At 42.0% G+C, this 20,791-nt stretch overlaps 1 protein-coding gene across 2 annotated transcripts in view; it reads left to right on the top strand.

Annotated features, from left to right (window-relative positions):
* The window catches only part of LOC144488771 (dynein regulatory complex protein 9-like), a 40,760-nt gene that overhangs the window by 18,519 nt on the left and 1,450 nt on the right, over nucleotides 1-20,791 (top strand). For both annotated transcript variants that reach the window (XM_078206878.1, XM_078206874.1), the window contains exons 6-9: nucleotides 7,139-7,300; nucleotides 10,819-10,893; nucleotides 14,292-14,423; nucleotides 16,208-16,309. In XM_078206878.1, the coding sequence (XP_078063004.1) occupies nucleotides 7,139-7,300; nucleotides 10,819-10,893; nucleotides 14,292-14,423; nucleotides 16,208-16,309 (471 nt within the window). The remainder of the gene's footprint in view (nucleotides 1-7,138; nucleotides 7,301-10,818; nucleotides 10,894-14,291; nucleotides 14,424-16,207; nucleotides 16,310-20,791) is intronic.

The following is a 20,791-nucleotide window of genomic DNA, read 5'->3' as shown; positions in this document are numbered from 1 at the left end:
GGGTTAGATGAAGAGAGTTAGGAGAAGGCTTATGTGGCGCATTAACATTGGCATTCAGCAGCTGAGCCAAATGGCCTGTTTCTGTGCTGTATGTTCTGCGTAATTCATGAGCCTCTGTTAATACAGCTGATTAAAAACATTAAATTAATTAGATGTTTTTCCCAAATAAATTAAGGCAACATGGAAAATATTATGTATAGTAATTTAGCTTGCAATCAGTGGCTTGTTTTTAATTGTTTAAGTGCTTTCTTGTCTAAAGGGACCCAGTCAGATCTCTGTATAATGTTTAAAAAGCGGAGAATTAGCCCAATGCAAACTTAAGTTGATTCCCTGAGGCACTCATATCTGCATGGCTTTTTAGTATCTTCAATGATACTAATGATATTAGTATCACTGAAGAATGCCACCCAGACTGCGTGGGAAGCATCCTGTGGTACTACCTCCCCTGTGAATGAAGTTAAGTCTCTGCAGCACCACTTCAACAAATCTCTCCCTCAAATTCTTCTACTAGGCTGTTTTTTTGGAATCCAATCATTTGTAAAGAATCATGATTGAAACTTTATCGAGCGAAATACACTCAATGTACACTTGTGAAAGTTTGAATATTCTGTAATTTCCACTAAGGACTTGGAGGTGAAGCATCACATTCTGAAAGCAGGATGATCTCTTTAAAACAGTTCCAGCCACTGGGATTCTCCCTGGTTCAAAAACATTTACTCGTGGAATGGGTGACAATGGCACATTACATCCAACTGCTTTTGCATTAACAACTTGGCCAGTCCAGTTGAGAAAATTTATGAAGATCACAGCATTCATGATAAGAAGTAAAGCACAGCTTTGTTCTCTGAAATTCCAATTTGAACACTATTCAAACATGGTGGATGAAAATTCAGACAATCTGAAACAAATTTTTACGATCACAAAACCACCATTATCTTAGAGCCATAGAGTCATACAGCACAGAAGCAGGCCCTTCAGCCCATCATGTCTATGCTGACCATCAAATACCAATCTATACTCATCCCATTTACCAGCACTTGGTCCATAACCTACTGTGTCTTGGCAATTTAAGTGCTTGTCCAGATGCTTCTTAAATGTTGTGAGAGTACCTGCCTCCATTAGCCTCTCAGGCAGCGCGTTCCATATTTCCACCACCCTCTGGGTGAAAACTGTTTTCCTCAGATCCCCTCTAAACCACTTACTCCTCACCTTCAACCTATGCCTCAGGTCTTAAACACTTCTGTCATAAGGAAAAATTCTGACGATCTACCCTTTCCATGCCTCTTATAATTTTGTATACCTCTATCAGATTCTCCCTCAGCCTCAAAGAACAAAGAAAATTACAGCACAGGAACAGGCCCTTCGGCCCTCCAGGCCTGCACCGACCATGCTGCCCAACTGAACTAAAACCCCCTACCCTTCCAAGGACCATATCCCTCCATTCCCATCCTATTCATGTATTTGTCAAGACGCCTCTTATAAGTCACCATCGTATCTGCTTCCACTACCTCCCCCATGTTGAAGTGGAAACTTTCCTGCTCCTTGACTGTGATAGAAAGACTCAACAAAATTTGTTTTGACTAAATAACTTTGTCTTTATTTACGAAAGACTGCATGAACTATTGGCTGACAACTTGAGTTCAGAGAGCAGTTGGTACAACTTGCTAATTCCTCCTCAAGTCTGCAATTACACAAAGAATCAGTTCAGTATTTATACATAATCATTATCAGTTTGCGTGACCAGAGCATATTCAGGAATTCGATTAGTAATAGAATCATAAGCAATATCATTAATCATGTTTTAACTTGCTGACCTCCTAGAACTCTTCGTCTCATTATTCATACCTTTATCTTGACCTTGGAACAGAAGGAGGTCGGTGACTCCTTCCTCCCTGACCTTATCTTGTTTTATTTACTCTTACAGCCTTATTAACTCTTACAGGGGTCTGGCATTTTGAAATAGCTTTGGTCAGCCGTTCTTTATATTGTAACAAATAGTTGACCAATTTTCCCATCATGCCCTTACTTAGTTCGTACAACTTCACACCCAGCAGCGAGTTCCAGACACCCACCACCCTGTGTAAAAACACTTGCCTCGTACATCTCCTTTAAACGTTACTCTTCGCACCTTAAACCTATGGCCCCTAGTAATTGACTCAGAAAAAGCTTCTGACTATCCACTCTGTCCATGCCCCTCATAATCTAGAAGATCTACCAGGTCGTCCCTCAACCTCCATCATTCCAGTGAGAACAAACCAAGTTTCTCCAACTTCTTCTCATAACTAATGCCCTCCATATCAGGCAACATCCTGGTAAATCTTTTCTGTACCCTCTCCAAAACCTCCACATCTTTCTGGTAGTGTGGTGACCAGAATTAAACACTAGGTTCCAAGTGCGTCCTAACTAAGGTTCTATAAAGCTGCAACATGACTTGCTAATTTTTAAACTCACTGCCCCGGCTGATCAAGGCAAGCATGTCGCATACCTTCTTGACTACCTTCTCCACCTGCGTTGCCACTTTGTGACCTTAGAGAGAATGGTCAGATCGTGATAATGTTCAACTCAAGTCTGTTCCCTATCCATTTACAAGAAATATAGAACATAGAAAAGCTACAGCACAAACAGGCCCTTCAGCCCACAAGTTGCGCCGAACATGTCCCTACCTACTAGGCTTACCTATAACCCTCTATCTTACTAACTTCCATGAACTTATCCAAAAGTCTCTTAAAAGACCCTATCGAATCCGCCTCCACCACCATTACCGGCAGCCGATTCCACGCACCCACCACCCTCTGAGTGAAAAACCTACCCCTAACATCTCCTCTGTACCTACTCCCCAGCACCCTAAACCTGTGAGCTCTTGTGGCAAACATTTCAGCCCTGGGTAAAAGCCTCTGAGAATCCACTCTATCAATACCTCTCAACATCTTATACACCTCTATCAGGTCACCTCTCATCCTTCGCTTCTCCAAGGAGAATAGACCTAGCTCTCTCAACCTATCCTCATAAGGCATGCCACCTAATCCAGGCAACATCCTTGTAAATCTCCTCTGCACCCTTTCTATGGCTTCCACATCCTTTCTGTAATGAGGCGACCAGAACTGGGCACAGTACTCCAGGTGGGGTCTGACCAGGGTCCTATACAGCTGCAGCATTATCTCCCGATTTCTGAACTCAATTCCTCTATTGATGAAGGCCAGTATTCCATACGCCTTCTTAACCACAGCCTCTACCTGCGACGCTGCTTTGAGCGTCCTATGAACCCGGACCCCAAGATCCTTCTGATCTTCCACACTGCCAAGCGTCTTACCCTTAATATTATATTCTTTCATCCTATTCGACCTGCCAAAATGAACCACCACACACTTATTTGGGTTGAAGTCCATCTGCCATTTCTCCGCCCAGTCTTGCATCTTATCGATGTCTCGTTGCAACTGCTGACATCCCTCTACACTATCCACAACACCACCAACCTTTGTGTCATCAGCAAACTTGCCAACCCATCCTTCCACTTCCTCATCTCGGTCATTTATAAAAATCACAAAGAACAAGGGTCCCAGAACAGATCCCTGGGGCACTCCACTGGTGACCGACCTCCATGCTGAAAAAGACCCATCTACAACCACACTTTGCCTTCTGTGGGCGAGCCAGTTCTGAATCCACAAGGCAATGTCCCCTTGTATCCCATGCCCCTTCACTTTCTCAATAAGCCTTGCATGGGGCACCTTATCAAACGCCTTGCTGAAATCCAGATAAACTACATCTACCGCTCTTCCCTCGTCGATGTGTCTAGTTACATCTTCAAAAAATTCAGTTAGGCTCGTAAGGCATGATCTGCCTTGGACAAATCCGTGCTGGCTATTTCTGATCATACTATTCCTCTCCAGATGTTCATAAATCCTGCCTCTCGGGATCTTCTCCTTCAACTTACCAACCACTGAGGTTAGACTCACTGGTCTATAATTTCCCGGGCTATCTCTTCTCCCTTTCTTGAATAACGGAACCACATCCGCAATCCTCCAATCCTCCGGAACCTCTCCCGTCTCCATTGATGACGCAAAGATCATCGCCAGAGGCTCAGAAATCTTTTCCCTCGCCTCCCACAGTAACCTGGGGTACATCCCATCCGGTCCCGGCGATTTATCTAACTTGATGCTTTTCAAAAGCTCCAACACATTCTCTTTCCTAATGTCCACATGCTCAATCTTCTCAGTCCACTGCAAGTCTGCACTGCAACTACCAAGATCCTTTTTCACTGTGAATACTGAAGTAAAGTATTCATTGAGTACCTCTGCTATTTCTACCGGTTCTATACAGACTTTCCCACCGTCACATTTGATAGGTCCTACTCCTTCACATCTTATCTTCTTGCTCTTAACATACTTGTAGAATGCCTTGGGGTTTTCCTTTATCCTGTCTGCCAAGGCCTTCTCATGACCCCTTCTTGCTCTTCTAATTTCCCTCTTAAGTTCCTTCCTACTAGTCGTATACTCTTCCAGATTTCTAACATTACCTGAACCTTTTGTAGGCTTTTCTTTTCTTCTTGACTAAATTCGTTACAGCTTTTGTGCACCATGGTTCCTGTAACCTACCATAACTCCCCTGTCTCATTGGAACATTGCTGTGCAGAGCTCCAGACAAATTCTCCTTGAAAATTTGCCACATTTAGAAACATAGAAAACTACAGCACAAAACAGGCCCTTCGGCCCCACAAGTTGTGCCGAACATATCCCGACCTTTTAGGCCTACCTATAACCCTCCATCCCATTAAGTCCCATGTACTCATCCAGGAGTCTCTTAAAAGACCTTATTGAGTTTGCCTCCACCACAACTGACGGCAGCCGATTCCACTCGCCCACCACCCTCTGTGTGAAAAACTTCCCCCTAACATTTCCCCTGTACCTACCCCCCAGCACCTTAAACCTGTGTCCTCTCGTAGCAACCATTTCCACCCTGGGAAAAAGCCTCTGAGAGTCCACCCGATCTATGCCTCTCAACATCTTATATACCTCTATTAGGTCTCCTCTCATCCTACGTCTCTCCAAAGAGAAAAGACCAAGCTCCCTCAGCCTATCCTCATAAGGCATGCCACTCAATCCAGGCAACATCCTTGTAAATCTCCTCTGCACCCTTTCAATCTTTTCCACATCCTTCCTGTAATGAGGCGACCAGAACTGAGCACAGTACTCCAAGTGGGGTCTGACGAGGGTCTTGTATAGCTGCATCATTATCCCCGGACTCATAAACTCAATCCCTCGATTGATAAAGGCTAGCACACCATACGCCTTCTTAACCACCTCCTCCACCTGCTTAGAGTCCTATGGACCCGGACCCCAAGGTCCTTCTGATCCTCTACAGTACTAAGAGTCTTTCCCTTTATATTGTACTCCTTCATCCCATTCGACCTGCCAAAATGGACCACTACGCATTTATCTGGGTTGAAGTCCATCTGCCACTTCTCCGCCCAGTCTTGCATCCTATCCATGTCCCTCTGTAACTTCTGACATCCCTCCAGACTATCCACAACCCCACCAACCTTCGTGTCGTTGGCAAACTTACCAATCCATCCCTCCACTTCGTCATCCAGGTCATTTGTGAAAATGGCAAAGAGCAAGGGTCCCAGAACAGATCCCTGGGGCACACCACTGGTGACCAACCTCCAATTAGAAAAAGACCCACCTATACACACTCTCTGCCTCCTTTGGGCAATTCCCACTCACCTGAAGAAGGGGCTTGGAGCTCCGAAAGCTTGTGTGGCTTTTGCTACCAAATAAACCTGTTGGACTTTAACCTGGTGTTGTTAAACTTCTTACTCCTTTGGGCAAGCCAGTTCTGGATCCACAGGGCAGCAGCCCCTTGGATCCCATACCCTCTCACTTTTTCTAGAAGCCTTGCATGGGGGACCTTATCGAACGCTCTATTCTCGATCCACAGATGCTGTCAGACCTGCTGAGATTTTCCAGCATTTTCTGTTCTCCTCTGCTCCAGGGAAAACAAACCCAATGTATCCAGTCTCTCATCATAGCTGAAACTTTCCATCCCAGACAACATCCTGGTGAATCTGCTCTGCATCCTCTCCAGTGCAATCACTTCCTTCCCATAGTGTGACGACCATCTGGTCCTAACCAATGTTTTATAAAATCATAACAAGACCTCCCTGCTCCTATATTCTATGCCCCGCCTAATAAAGGCAAGCATTCTGTTTGTCTTCTTCACCACCCTATCTACCTGTGCTGCCACCTTCAGGGATCTATGGAGTTGTGTACCAAGGTCCCTTTGTTCCTCAATATTCCCTAGGGGCATACATTACATTGAGTATATCCCACCCTTATTAGACCTCTCAAAATGCATCACCTCACATTTATCAGGATTAAATTCCATCTGCCATTGCTCTGCCCAATTTACCAGCTGATCAATATCATGTAGCCTAGGATTATCCTCCTCACTATCAACAACACCACCAATTTTTTTGTCATCTGGAAACTTACTAGTTATACCTCTACGTTCACATCCAAGTCATCAATATATATGTGACAACAGCAAGGATCCCAGCACCAATCCATGTGGTACACCACTGATCACAGGCTTCCAATCACAAAAGCAGTCCTCCATCATCGCCCTTTGCCTCCTATGAACAAGCCAATTTTGGACACAACTTGTCTTGGATCCCATGGGCTCTAACCTTTGGGATCTTGTCAAAGGCCTTACTGAAGTCCATTTAATCAACTGCGCTACTCTTATTATCTAGTAACGTTTTCAAAAAAACTCAATTAAATTTGTTAGACCGGATCTCCCACCAACAAATCCATGCTGACTATCCTTGATCAATCCCTGCTTTTCCAAATGTTCATTAATCCTGTCCCTCAGAATTTTTTTCCAATAATTTCCCTACCACGGACGTTGGACTAACTGGCTTATCCCTGCCCTGTAAAGGTACCACATTAGCTATCCTCCAGTCATCTGGCACTTCACCTGTGGCCAGCCAAGATTTAAATATGTCCATTATGGTCTCCTTGGGCAAAATTAGTTGTAAAACAGAAATACAAACATGTCTACTCAGTTTATAGATCATGCACAGTACTTGGAGAGATGTAAATTAATTGCAACCACTGAAACATCTTTTTCTTTTTCTGACCAGAGTAAAAATGAGATGATTGCCCACCTAAAAGATCAGATGCAAGAGATGAAGGCAAAAACTGCCATGGAAGGAAAGTACATGAAGAAAAATGCAGAACTGCAGGTCTCCCAGACACAAAAGAAATGTGCTGATGAGGAGAATAGGCTACAGGAAGAGGTTCAGGTCAGAAAAATAAAGGGGACTCAAGCTGAAATGCTCTGGCATTTTGTTGCTAGAAACATTTGATAGACTTTTAAAGCAGCGAAACAACAGTCCAGGTTGTGATAATTGTAATAGCAATTTGTTTGGCATCTGTTATGTGCAATACACCACTGTGCCCCAGATACTGGCACCAGTATAGCTCTATAGTCTTACCACTAGTTACTAGAGATCCTTTTACCTCCCTGACAAGGAGTCACTGAGGTGTCCTGTCTACTCAGAGTGGCAGCCTTCCAACAGTTGGAGCCATGGTGGTCAGCTCTGTGTTAAGCATTGCTTGGTGTCACTCCAGAGCTCCACTCTGGTATAGCAATCGCTGCCACATTTGCTGCAGAGGGCTGAGGTGGTGCACAATTTGCTGGCCTCTGTTTTCTCCGGGTCGTCGTCTTTGTCAGCTGAGCTTTTTGTTTCTACAAGTCTCTTCCAATGTTCTTCCAAGCAGTCTGCCTCAATGGCCTATCCCTAATTGCTCTCGATAAATTAGTGGTGAGCCACCTCCTTGAATGCAACTGAGTGGCTATCTGCAACACTTCAGCGGGCAGTTAAGAATCAATCACATTGCTGTGGCCCTGCAGTCACATATAGATCAGACTGGGTAACATTGGCAGATTTCCTTCCCTAAAAGACATTAGTGGATCACAAACCAGTCGTTCCATAATCCAACTTCCTTCCAGCAGCTGGTACAGAGGAGGGTATTCCCATATACTTAGCCTCTTAATGGCAAGATGGCAAGCTAATCAGTGAAAGAAACTATAAACAGGGATAACAAATACAGAGAAAAGGGGGACAAAGCATCCCCCATCTCTTGCAAGCAAATTCAGATCGTAAAGCAATTTAGCAAATATGCGGGTTAGGTTGATTGTCCATGATAAAACAGGATAGGACAGGACTTGATTGGGATTGTTGTCGGTGCAGGCTCGATGGGCCAAATGGTCTCCTTCTGCATTGTAGGATTCTATGATTCTCCCAGTTGTCAGTGTCAATGTCTGCCTTTTTCATATCTCACTTTCCGGTGTCATAGAATCCCTCCAGTGCAGGAGGAGGCAATTCAGCCCATCAAGTCTGCACCAACAACAATCCCACCCAGGCCCTATCCCCATATAATGGGTGTACAGCCATCATCTATCTGATGAAATTGGCTGAATCAATGCATATATTGTTGACTTAGCAATGAGTGTATGTTGATGGAGTTTGCATACTCCAGGACCTCTAAATTGATGAGCTTTTCCTGACAAGAGATGTCGAGGCCGAGTCTGAGACAGTTCAGCCTTTTCTCCTGCCAGCATACATTGTCCTGGTTTCATCACTGTAGAGTAGTTCACTGAAGATGTATTTACCCTAGCTAGTCTCCTGACACTAAGGGGCAATTTTGCACGGCCAATCAGCCTAACCAGCACATCATTTGGACTGTGGGAGGAAACTGGAGCACCCGGAGGAAACTCACGTAGACACGGGGAGAACGTGCAAACATCGCATAGTCACCCAAGCCGGGAATCAAACCTGGGTCCCTGGCGCTGTGAGGCAGCAGCACTAACCACTGTGTCACCGTGTCCTTGTAGCTGAGGCATGGATGCTTAGGAGATCTTGACCCAGGGGCCAGTTCACTGTACATAATGTCTTTGGGCGTACAGCCATCATCTATCTGATGAAATTGGCTGAATCAATGCATATATTGTTGACTTAGCAATAAGTGTATGTTGTTGGAGTTTGCATACTCCAGGACCTCTAAATTGGTCAGCTTTTCCTGATAAGAGATGTCGAGGCCGAGTCTGAGACAGTTCAGCCTTTTCTCCTGCCAGCATACATTGTCCTGGTTTCATCACCTTAGAGTAGTTCATTGAGGATGCAGGTTTAGCTTTTCCAGTCTTACTCAGCACTGACTTTACATCTGCAATGTCTGTATTGATTTTAATATCAAGTGACAGATTCTGATGACACTGGGATTCTCCAACCTCCAGCGTCACATTGTCAATACTGATAGATGGTGATATGATATCATCCTGGACCATGACATTTGTTTTTCTGATGCTGATGGTCAAGCCAAACATTTTACAGATGTGAGAGTCTGTCCAGTTGCTGCTGAAGGTATCCCTCGGTATGGAATGCTCGCACAGCAACGTCAGCATAGAACAAATCTCTGATGAGGACTTGGCTCACCTTCATCTCAGGCGAACAAGGTTAAACAGCTGTCCATGAATCCTGGTATTTAAGTAGACATCCTCTGTACATGTCTTGAAGGTATAATGACATCAGCAAAGAGAATACAGGGTTCTGATGTTGCCCTGTCATAGCTGACCATTCCCATCATGTTGTCATGAGGAGATCACACTGAGCAGCTTTGGCAGGCATCCAATTTTGTCTGACAGCTTAAATAGACCACCTCTTCTCACATGGTCATACGTCTTGGTGAGATTAATAAAAGCAACATATAGAGGTCTCCTTGTTCATGGCAATATCCTTGCAACTGCCAGACTGAGAAGATCGTGTCATTTGTAGTTCTTCCAGTTCTGAAATCACACTGGGATTCGGGGTAGATGCATCAACCAGGATCTGCAATCTGACAAGGGCAACATAGGCAAATACTTTCCTCATGATGTTCAGCAGGGAGATACCTCAATAGCTGTTGAAATGCTGCTGCTGTTGCCCTTGTGTTTGTACAGGGTCACAATCATTGCATCACACAAAGATCCTGAAGCACTGCCCCTCTCTCCAGGAGAGACAGAGAAGTTCATGGAGATGCAGGAGTGCTGGTTTCTCATGCTTGATGAATTTAGCAGTGTAGCATCAGCGCTTGGAGTTTTGCCCAGAGCAAGCAAGTCAATCGTTTTGCTAAACTGTCCTGACTACTAACCTGACTGAAATCAATCAAGCAACCTCAGAGAAGAGATGACTTTGTGTGGCTCAGTACTACAGCTAAACTACTCAATGAGCTACCAAAGTCGCCGTCTTTCTGTAATTCAAATTCCAGACACATTTAAAAAACAATTAGTGACTTTTGCATAAAGAGGTTCATACTATAACCGGTTTCAACTGACAACTTGCCCAGTTACCATCTTTATTATCTTTAATAACAGATTAGTTTTGCTATTAATCTTGCCAGTGAGCTCTCCATCCTTACACCAAATAATCCCCCACCACTATCTATCAGTGGTCAAGTTTTCCTAAGTGCTTAAGGATTTGTAGTATACAATGGTATGGGGTGAGGAATGAATAGAATAGATTTTGAATAAACTGGAGCGATAGATAGCAGGGACAACTATTGTACGAATGTTCCATGTTTTTTGGCTGAACATAATGTGAACATAATGTGAGCATCTTTAATGTTGCTTAGTAGAGGAGATGACCACTATATTACAATGCACTTGAATCTCTAATAGCTAAAATGTTCAAACTTTTCAACAGGGTAAAATATTGATGGTGTATTTCTAAATCAACATTCTAAAATCTCTTACATTCCCTCAAGTTTTCTTCTCTTTAACCAGCTCTTGAAAAGTAAAATTGATCAGGAGATTCGGATACACTCTGAGATTGAAAAGTTCCTGAAGCAAAATCAAGCAGTAAGTATCCAATTCCTTCAAATTAAATGTAAAGAACTTTAATACTCTTAATATAAAAATAAATGGACATGTCTGAATTACATAAGCAATTTTGAATCTGAGATAGTGCTACCTCTCAACTCACAAATCTCATAACAAGAGCAAATACATTCCCCCCAACCATGTCAGAGTTGGGATTAGTCCTAGCCCCTGGAAATCTATTCACAAAAAGTTTGAGAAGTTTAAAATTTTTTAAGGGTTTCACTGAGACTCATCCAGACAAAGGTATCATTTTGTACACCTGATTTCAGAGAGACTTCATCTAATAGCCATTGAGTTAAAGCAATCTACTAATGTGGAGAAAAATAATTTCTCTAATCCCCTTTTCCCTTTGTGATCTAGTCTGAGTATATACCCCACTAATAATTGATCAACTAGTGAAAACAATCATTCATTCTTCAAAACTCATCCTACCCTTGTCTTTAAATAGCTCCCAATGTTTCATCTGTCATTTAATTCACCAATTAATTTAGGATGGCTTCCCCTTATCTCACTGAAATGAGTTAATCTCAAGTTCAACAATTTTACATGTATCCGTTTTCAATGTGAATAAACTTAGGATATAATCACTACTTTCTAAGTGTCTTATTTTAACAGCATTTCTCCAGCTCCATTACCTACAACTGTTTCTAGCACAGTATCATTTGTCACTAGATATGGAGTACACTAGTTAAGGAAATAGTCCTACCTACATGCAAAGAACCTATCACCCTTATGACCATTACATTTGTCTTGTCCAAGTTATAAATGACATCCTCTGCCACTGTGACAAAGGCAAACTAACCCTTCTTATTCTTCTCACCATGTCACAATCTTTGACACAGTTGATCACACCATCCTCCTCCAACTCACCCTGGTTTGATTCTTATCTATACAATAATAGCCACAGAATCAATATCAGTGACCTCTCTTCCCATTTCACACAGTTACTTCATATCTCTCATGGCTTTATCCTTGTATCTCTCCTATTTCTCATCTAATGTTGCTTAGTTGGTACGATTTACATAGATGATTTGGAGTTGGGGACCAAGTGTAGTGTGTCAAAATTCACAGATGACACTGAAATGAGTGGCAGAGCAAGGTGTGCAGAGGACGCTGAAAGTCTGCAAAGGGATATAGATCGTCTTGTGAGTGGGCAAGGGTCTGGCAGATGGAATACAATGTTGGTAAATGTGAGGTCACCCATTTTGGTAGGAATAACAGCAAAATGGACTATTATTTAAATGGTAAAAAATTGCAGCATGCTGCTGTGCAGAGGGACCTGGGTGTCCTTGTGCATGAATCACAAAAAGTTGGTTTGCAGGTGCAGCAAGTAATTAAGAAGGCAAATGGAATTTTGTCCTTCATTGCTAGAGGGATGGAGTTTAAAAACAGTGAGGTTATGTTGCAGCTGTATAAGATGCTGGTGAGGCCACACCTGGAACACCTGTGTACAGTTTTGGTCTCCTTACTTGAGAAAGGATATACTGGCAGTGGAGGGGGTGCAGAGGAGATTCACCAGGTTGATTCCGGAGTTGAGCGGGTTGGCTTATGAGGAGAGACTGAGTAGACTGGGGCTATACTCATTGGAATTCAGAAGAATGAGGGAAGATCTTATAGAAACATCTAAGATTATGAAGGGAATAGATAAGACAGAAGCAGGGAAGTTGTTTCCACTGGCAGGTGAAACTAAAACGAGGGGGCATGGCCCCAAAATAAGGGGGAGCAGATTTAAGACTGAATTGAGGAGGAACTTCTTCACACAAAGGGTTGTAAATCTGTGGAATTCCCTGCCCAGTGAAGCAGTTGAGGCTACCTCATTGAATGTTTTTAAGGCAAGGATAGATTTAGCCTATTTTTGAACAGCAAATGAATTAAAGGTTATGGTGAGCGGGCGGGTAAGTGGAGCTGAGTCCACAAAAAGATCAGCCATGATCTTATTGAATGGCGGAGCAGGCTCAAGGGACCAGATGGCCTACTCCTGCTCCTAGTTCTAATGTTCTCTGAGTCACAAAGTTCTGTGTTCAAGCCCTGGAGCAGGACTTGAACCGAAAATCAAGGTTGACATTTCAATGCAGTATTTAGGGAGCACTGCCCTGCTTTTTGGATGAAACTTTAAATGAGGCTCTGTCTGCTTAATCAGGTGGATGTAAAATATCCCATGGCATTATTTCAAATAGGGAATTGCCCATGGTCTCATGGCCAATATTTATCCCACAATCAACATCACAAAAAAAGCTGACCACATTTCTGGGATTGTGCTAAGTGCAAATGAGCATTCCCTACATTACACCAGTGACTATATTTCAGTAAGTACTCCAGTGGCTCTGACACATTTAGACATTTGGTGCTTGTGAAAAGTGCCATATAAATGCATGTCTTTTTTTTAAACATGGTGCTGTTTGGTGACAATATCCAAAACATGTACATTGTTGATATTCAGCTCTACCTTTCCACCACCTCTCTCAAATCTTCCACTGTCAAACCTGACCCTGAATGGAATATGTTGATCTCAGCCTTTGGCTTAAAGAGGGGTCCATGTTCCCATTTCTGGTCATCATTCACTGATCCCTAAGCAAAATATTGTGGATGCTGGAAATCTGAAATAAAACGGAAAATGCTGGAAATACTCAGCAGGACAGGCAGTATCTGTGGTGAGAGAAACAGAATTAATGTTTCAGGCTGTGACCTTTCATCAGAACTTCTAATCCCTAATGGGAACATATCTGAATAGATAATTCATGGACTTTGTTCAGCTGTGATGCCTCCCTGTCTACAAACACTCAAGTTTCGGTTTTCCAATTTTAATGCTAGTAGTAACTCCATTTACCAGTGTTAAAATAGCAATCATTAGAAAATCTAAGCCTCACAATGTGTTTCACAAATGTGTTTTTGCAGTACTTCACAAAGTACTGCAAAAACTATAGAAATATACAGCTGGCAAAGGGGAAAGTCTTCAGGAGAGGGAGGGAAAAGATATCTATTGCTGATTGCAATTTGTTCAGCTTCACATATAACTTTGTTGTTAAATTAGATAAATTGAGGCCTTAAAATAAAAAAGCTATAATTAAAAAGATAAAAAAGGCCATTAAAGTTGAGTGACAAATTAAAAACCTCATCTAGACCATTATCTTGCCTGTTGATTGTTAAGATACAATATCAAAACAAAAATCCTTAAGCATCACATCGAATACCAGTAATTATTATAAAAATATAAAACATTTGTGACAAACCCAGTGAGGGAAATAGAAAGATAAATAGTCACAATGTTCTATCTTAATATTTTAAACCTTCTGGAACTACTCAATTTTTCTGCTGATTAAAATACCTTGGAGTCCTACTTTTATTGCTTTTCCACTCTTTCTCCATTTGCCAATCAGGAACTGGAAGAAAATCTGGAATTTTGGATGGAAAAATATGATAAAGATGTTGAATCAAAGCAAACTGAACTGGTTACTCTGAGAACATCTAAGATCACTGATCTACAGCGGCTCAAAGAATACTCAGAAAAGGTAATGCCACTGATCTACCTATTACATATCACAACAGATAATATCCCAGTCTAAGTAAGTCCCCTATTACAACCATTCTATAGTTTTTGTATCTTTCCCTTGAAATTTACTCATCTATATCTTTCTTAATATTGGTGGCTTATAGAGCACTATGATCATATTTTTCTATTGTTTCTCAACTCAAAATAGATTCCATCTTTGACTAGTCTAGGACATCTTCTCTCTCCAGCAATGTAATATTCTCCTTAATCAATACTGCCATCCCAACCCCCTGTTTTCCACTCTACTTTTCCTGAACACCCTGTACCCGGGAATATTGAGAACCTGGTCTTGCCTTTATTTGAGCCAGGTCCACATTATTGCCACAACACCTTATTCCCATGTGATATGTGTATGTGCAGCTCACCAACCTTATTTACCACATTCTGTGCATTTACTTACATGCACAGGTAAGGGTTATTTAGATCTTACTACATACATTCTTCATCAGACTCCTCTTCATAGCTTACTTTTCTCTACTCCAGTGCTGTCTATTACTCGCAATCATTGTGTGTGGGTTGTTTCTCCATTCCAATGTAACATCTTGGTTCCTATGTCCCTGCCAGGTTAGATTAAACTCTCTCCAACAATATTAGCGAACCACTCTGCCAGGACATTGGTTTCAGCTCTGTGAGGTACAGCCTGTATAGGTCTCACCTCCTCGAAAATCCATTGTAATGTCTCAGGAATCTAAAATTCTCTCTCCTGCACCATTTCTTCAGTCATGCATTCATCTGCTGTATCCTCCTGTTTCTATACTGATGGCATGTGGCACTGGGAATAATTACTGCCTTTGAGGTCTCTTTCTTAGCTCTGTAAAATCTGCTCTCAGAACCATAACCCTTAATACAGATATGATCACAACCTCTGGATGTTCACTCTTCCTACACATGTGAACTGTGCAGCACTCAGTGACCTCCTTTACCAGTGAGGTTACATACCATCCTGGAGTCATATCTGTGGCTGCAGAAATTCCCATCAGTTCCCCTAATAGCATTCCCTAGAAGCTACAGAATTGAGGTGCCCTGCCTTGACTCTATCTAAACTGTTTACCTCTCCAGTTAAAATTGTTTAATCAATTATTTTAGATCTATAGAATCATTTATTTGTCTAGCTTTTAAAATTTAATTAGAAATAGCATGTTACAGATTCAAGAGCAAAAATAGAACTGCAATACTTGCCGTCATGCGATATGACTTCTTGATTTTTTTTGTTTACTTTGAAATTCCAGTTTCTGATTCTCTCTGACTCCCAACTCTCAGCGCTCTGGAATTTCTGAACTTTGGAAACCACAGCTCATCCAGGACTGTGAAATTTATTCTATGACTGAAGGTCAGCTGTCTGCAGAAATACAGCAAGGCCTGTGGTCATTCCATGTGCTGTCACCCTGGCCAGAGGTGACAGTAAAGAAACACATGCTTCAAAAATTAGTTCTGCAGAACTATGTAGAATGATTGTCTTTATCTTCAAAGAAAACTGTATGCATAATCACACAACTCCAAATAATTTATCTCACTGAATTGTTTTGAGATGTTTGAGAGACATAGAATAATTGTCATGTTCTTTCACTGCACTGCTTAAGGAACACATGAGGCTAAACATCCCAATAGTGATGAAAATGTTGATCCACAGGAATATCTTGAAACATGTCTTGGACTGAGCTGTTCCTTCATTATTTTATTTCAGATTAATATAATTAGGAGAGAGAAAATGTCCACTGATACTTTTCCATTCTATCCCTTCAGTATTTGACATATGAACGAATGATAATCGAGGATAGGGTTGAGAGAGAGAATGAATGGAAGAAAAGGACACGGGAAGAGACAGAATTTAAAAGCATTATTAAGGTAATATTACAAGTACGAATTTTACTGAATTATATGAAACATAATATTCGAGTGAGGGTCTGGGACCAACTCAATTGAACTGTTGATGTCTGGCTGTAGAAAACTCATTTGAATGAGGCAATTTACAATTGCAATTTGTATTATTGCAATTTGTACAAATTGCAATCTTCACAATTTAATCATGAAGTTGTACATATATCATTTTCCACCAGATTTACACTGAAACAAGTGGATTTTCCAATGGGCTTTGGGCTCCAATTATTGGGACCAAATCATGACCTAGAGCCTACACTTGCTGGCAGTGAGATTGGCTCATCGATCTTCCCAGAGGTAGTTTCCTAATTGGCTGCCTCCACACTCACCATCCAATTAAGAAAAGCAGACCCTTGATATTGCAGACCCAGTCAGAGGGGGAGCGGTTCTGGAACTTCTGGAAGCAGAGAGGTGGATGCTGCTGAGGCAGATCAGGGACATGAGGATGGGGATGACCATGCCGGCTTGCACAGCAGTGAAGAAATGATCAAGATCTACTCTGGCAGGTCCATCAGGGTGGAGGGAAAACCCCTCTACTGGATTAGAATCATCCACAATTGTAGCCTTGCATGTTTGCAGCCCTGTCAATCAGGCAAAAAGCCTCCAGCTCCAGTGGTCCTCCAGCCTGCCACAATGAGACCGCCTCCAATGAGTTGACAGCCTCCATGTGTGGTAGGGAGCTGCTCCACTGGCCATAAAGTTGTTCTAATTGAGGCCATAACCAGTGTAATAAACTGCCTGCCTCTACAGCCTATTTTCCTGGCCCTCAACACCCACCCCATCCCCAAAGCCTCCAAATTCCTCATTATGGGGCCATGAAAATCCAACCCAAGGATGTTCCATTCACTAAAATATTGTTACAATTATTTTAAAAAACTTCATGCCATTATATTAGCAAAATCACAACCAAATTATGTTTATTCAAAGGAAAAACAAGTCTAAAACAACAAACAAATGCTGTCCAACATTCAGCAGGTCATGCACGAAGACACAAGCTGCTGTTTTAGGTGTAAAATCTAATCAGAACTGTGAATTATTATCGATGAACAGCATTTATGAAGAAACAGAACAAAAGAAACAGAGTGGAATAATACACACACAAGAAGAAATAGAATGTCCTTTAAAGTTCCTGCATACAAAGCAGATGATTAAATCATGGCAATATTAGCATGAGAGTTTATGAGACAAAATGCGAGGAGTTAAAGATTTTTATAAGACTTGGAGAATGAGTTCATAGTTCAGGAGGTGAGGAATAAGACAGGTAGAAATTCCAACATGAAAATCTGGCAAAGCGAAGCAGACTGTAATGGTTCAGGAGTCTGGGAGAATAAAATTGCAGGTTAACATTCATCTCATATTTATCCCTAGTTTTAAACTCCCCGCCCAGGGGGAAACATCTCCTCTACACAGCTACTCTATCAAACCAGTCATTAGTACATGAGGGAGAAAAGAATAAAAAGATGTGTAGATCAGGTGAGAATGAAGGAAAGTGGAGTAGTGTGGAGCATGAACACCAGCAGACCTATTGGGTCAATGGGCCTGCTTTTTACTATAAATTCTATGCAAGTCTATGGAACATACATGGTGCACGGTGCATGTCACTGGCAGGAAGGTGGTAGCCCCATCCCATATTGCCGCTACTTCCTGTCAAACAGAAAGTGGGAGTTACTGTGTTGTTGAAGTCAATAATAAGGCCATAAAACAGCCAGTTGAATGAAAAATATAAAATGCTGTTCTTTGAACTTGAATTGAGTTCATTTAGAACCGTATAAAGAGAAAAAGACATTGAAGTCAGAATCGGAGAGGGACAGGGAATATGGCAACAGCTATGCAACTTGGGGTTGAACTTGTAAACAGAATGGAGGTGACTGATTTTCTTCATTTTAAAGGGACTAGCAGCACTGTGAGTAACAAATAAATACATTACATTACGCTGAAAAAAGTACAATTACTGTCTCACCCAGAAGTGTTTGGGGTGTTGGATAGCAGTGAAAGAAGAGGTGAATGGGAAGGTGTTGCGCCTCCTGTACTTGCATGGGAAGATATCAGTGGAAGGAAAGGAGGTTTAGGGGGAATGAAAATAGTAAATTAGGGTGTCAGGAGGGGAAGCAAGAACTGAGAGGAGAGAAACAAGGGTTCAGTGATGGAAATGGCAGATCTGAATATAGAGGCGAGTGAGGTTAAAGGTGAGGATAAAGGGGACCCAGTCCATTTCTTTGAAGTTGAAGAAGGGTTAAGGACAATAACATGGGAAATGGGTCAGATTCAGTTGAGGGTTATAGCAGGGAATCATTGCTGAGGAGAAATATTATTTTAGAATGTCCTCCCTCAATCCCAACAAAACGAAGAAGATTGTCATCGACTTCAGGAAACGTAAAGGAGAACATGCCCCTGTCTACATCAATGGGGACGAAGTAGAAAGGGTCGAGAGCTTCAAGTTTTTAGGTGTCCAGATCATCAACAACTTGCCCTGGTCCCCCCATGCCGACACTATAGTTAAGAAAGCCCACCAATGCCTCTATTTTCTTAGAAGACTAAGGAAATTTGACATGTCAGCTACGACTCTCACCAACCTTTACAGATGCACCATAGAAAGCATTCTTTCTGGTTGTATCACAGCTTGGTATGGCTCCTGCTCTGCCCAACACCGCAAGGAACTACAAAAGGTCGTGAATGTAGCACAATCCATCATGCAAACCAGCCTCCCATCCATTGACTCTGTCTACACTTCCCGCTGCCTCGGCAAAGCAGCTAGCATAATTAAGGACCCCACGCACCCCAGATGTTCTCTCTTCCACCTTCTTCCTTCGGGAAAAAGATACAAAAGTTTGAGGTCACATATCAACGGACTCAAGGACAGCTTCTTCCCTGCTGCTGTCAGACTTTTGAATGGACTTACCTTGCATTAAATTGATCTTTCTCTACACCCTAGCTATAACTGTAATATTACATTCTGCACTCTCTCGTTTCTTTCTCTATGAACGCTATGTTTTGTCTGTATAGCGCGCAAGAAACAATACTTTTCACTGTGTGTTAATACACGTGACAATAATAAATCAAATCAAATAATGTGATATTATCAGAGCAAATGCAACAGAGGAGATTGGGTGAAGGTAAAGGAAGAATAATTTAGGTAATTGGGGGAATTAGTGAGCCCTGTCGTATATTTCACAGAGAGTTTCAGAGAGTTAGACACAAAGTAAACCTAAACATAGGTTTAGGTTTCTCCATAGCAATTCAACACTAACCAGCAACAACTGCACTTTATAGAAGACATCTCTGGCCTGATATTATCACTCTCACCTGAACACAGGCACAAATTATTTTCAGCCTCAGCTTCCTGAACCAATAATAGATATGTCCTTATAGTGAATTTGCCACCTGGAGGATAGCACTGCCTGAACTCCTTAACATGTAGCCGGAACCCAATGTCCTAGAGCATCTGACTCAGGAGGATATTAGTACAGGAGGGTGAAATGAAAGGAGCAAAAGACAACATATGAAGCAAAGCCAAAATTGTTGAAATGTAAACTCTATTTGCTCGGCAAATTACATCTTCCAGAATCTTTTGTGACCAGGTGTGTATATGCAAAACCAAAGTAGTATAAAGTACATTGAAGAACAAAGTGACACCATAGGCACAGTAAACCCATCTTGTTTTTCCTAGTAATTGCTACATTTTGTCAATTTTTTGTTGATCAAACTAAGCTCTGCTATTTTCAGTAATTGGGACACAAATTACTTTTTAAAATATTAATTGCTGAGGAGAGAATCCTCAATTTGGGGATTATTTAAATAGTTTAATAGGACAGCATTGAGCACATACTTGCATAAATATATGAACTTCAGTCACTGTTTTGAAATATGTAATTTTATATATATTTGTTGCATTTTGTCTTTGATAGATCAAAAGGAGCATGCCTGTGAGCCCCTGTTATAAGAGTTTGGGTCCAATATATCATGGCTTTTTGGATTCTTGGTACAATTATTACAGTGGGGGGGGGGGGGGAAGAAAATCAAGCATCAAGTACCTTGACCGAAATTTTATTGGGACAGCAGGGAGCCTGACAACAGACTTCGTAAGTCTGGGGCAACCCTGCCTTGGCAGTTTGCGGAGACCCTGCTGCGGTCTTTGGCCATTCGGCAACGAATTAGTTGTCATCGGGGCTTCAGTTCCATAAAAGACAAGTGCCTTCCTCAAGAGCAGCCCGGCAATCAGAGAGCCGGCAGCTCAGCCTCACCACTGGGAGTGCTGGCCACTGCTTAGATTGTGCCTGGATCATAAGAATGCCATGGGAGCGCGCAACCCTCCCAAACTGGTAAAATGGGATCTGGGGATAGCGGGGCCTAATAATAAGCAGGTGCCAATGAATGGAAAGAGAGTTGAGGAGTGGGGTGGGGTGGAGGTTCATGAGACCGGCAGTTTTCTGTGTGGAGAATGGTGATTTC

Source organism: Mustelus asterias, chromosome 3 (genome assembly GCF_964213995.1).
Source record: "Mustelus asterias chromosome 3, sMusAst1.hap1.1, whole genome shotgun sequence".
NCBI classification, from domain to species: Eukaryota; Metazoa; Chordata; class Chondrichthyes; order Carcharhiniformes; family Triakidae; genus Mustelus; species Mustelus asterias.
This window is presented reverse-complemented; position numbering and strand designations above follow the sequence as displayed.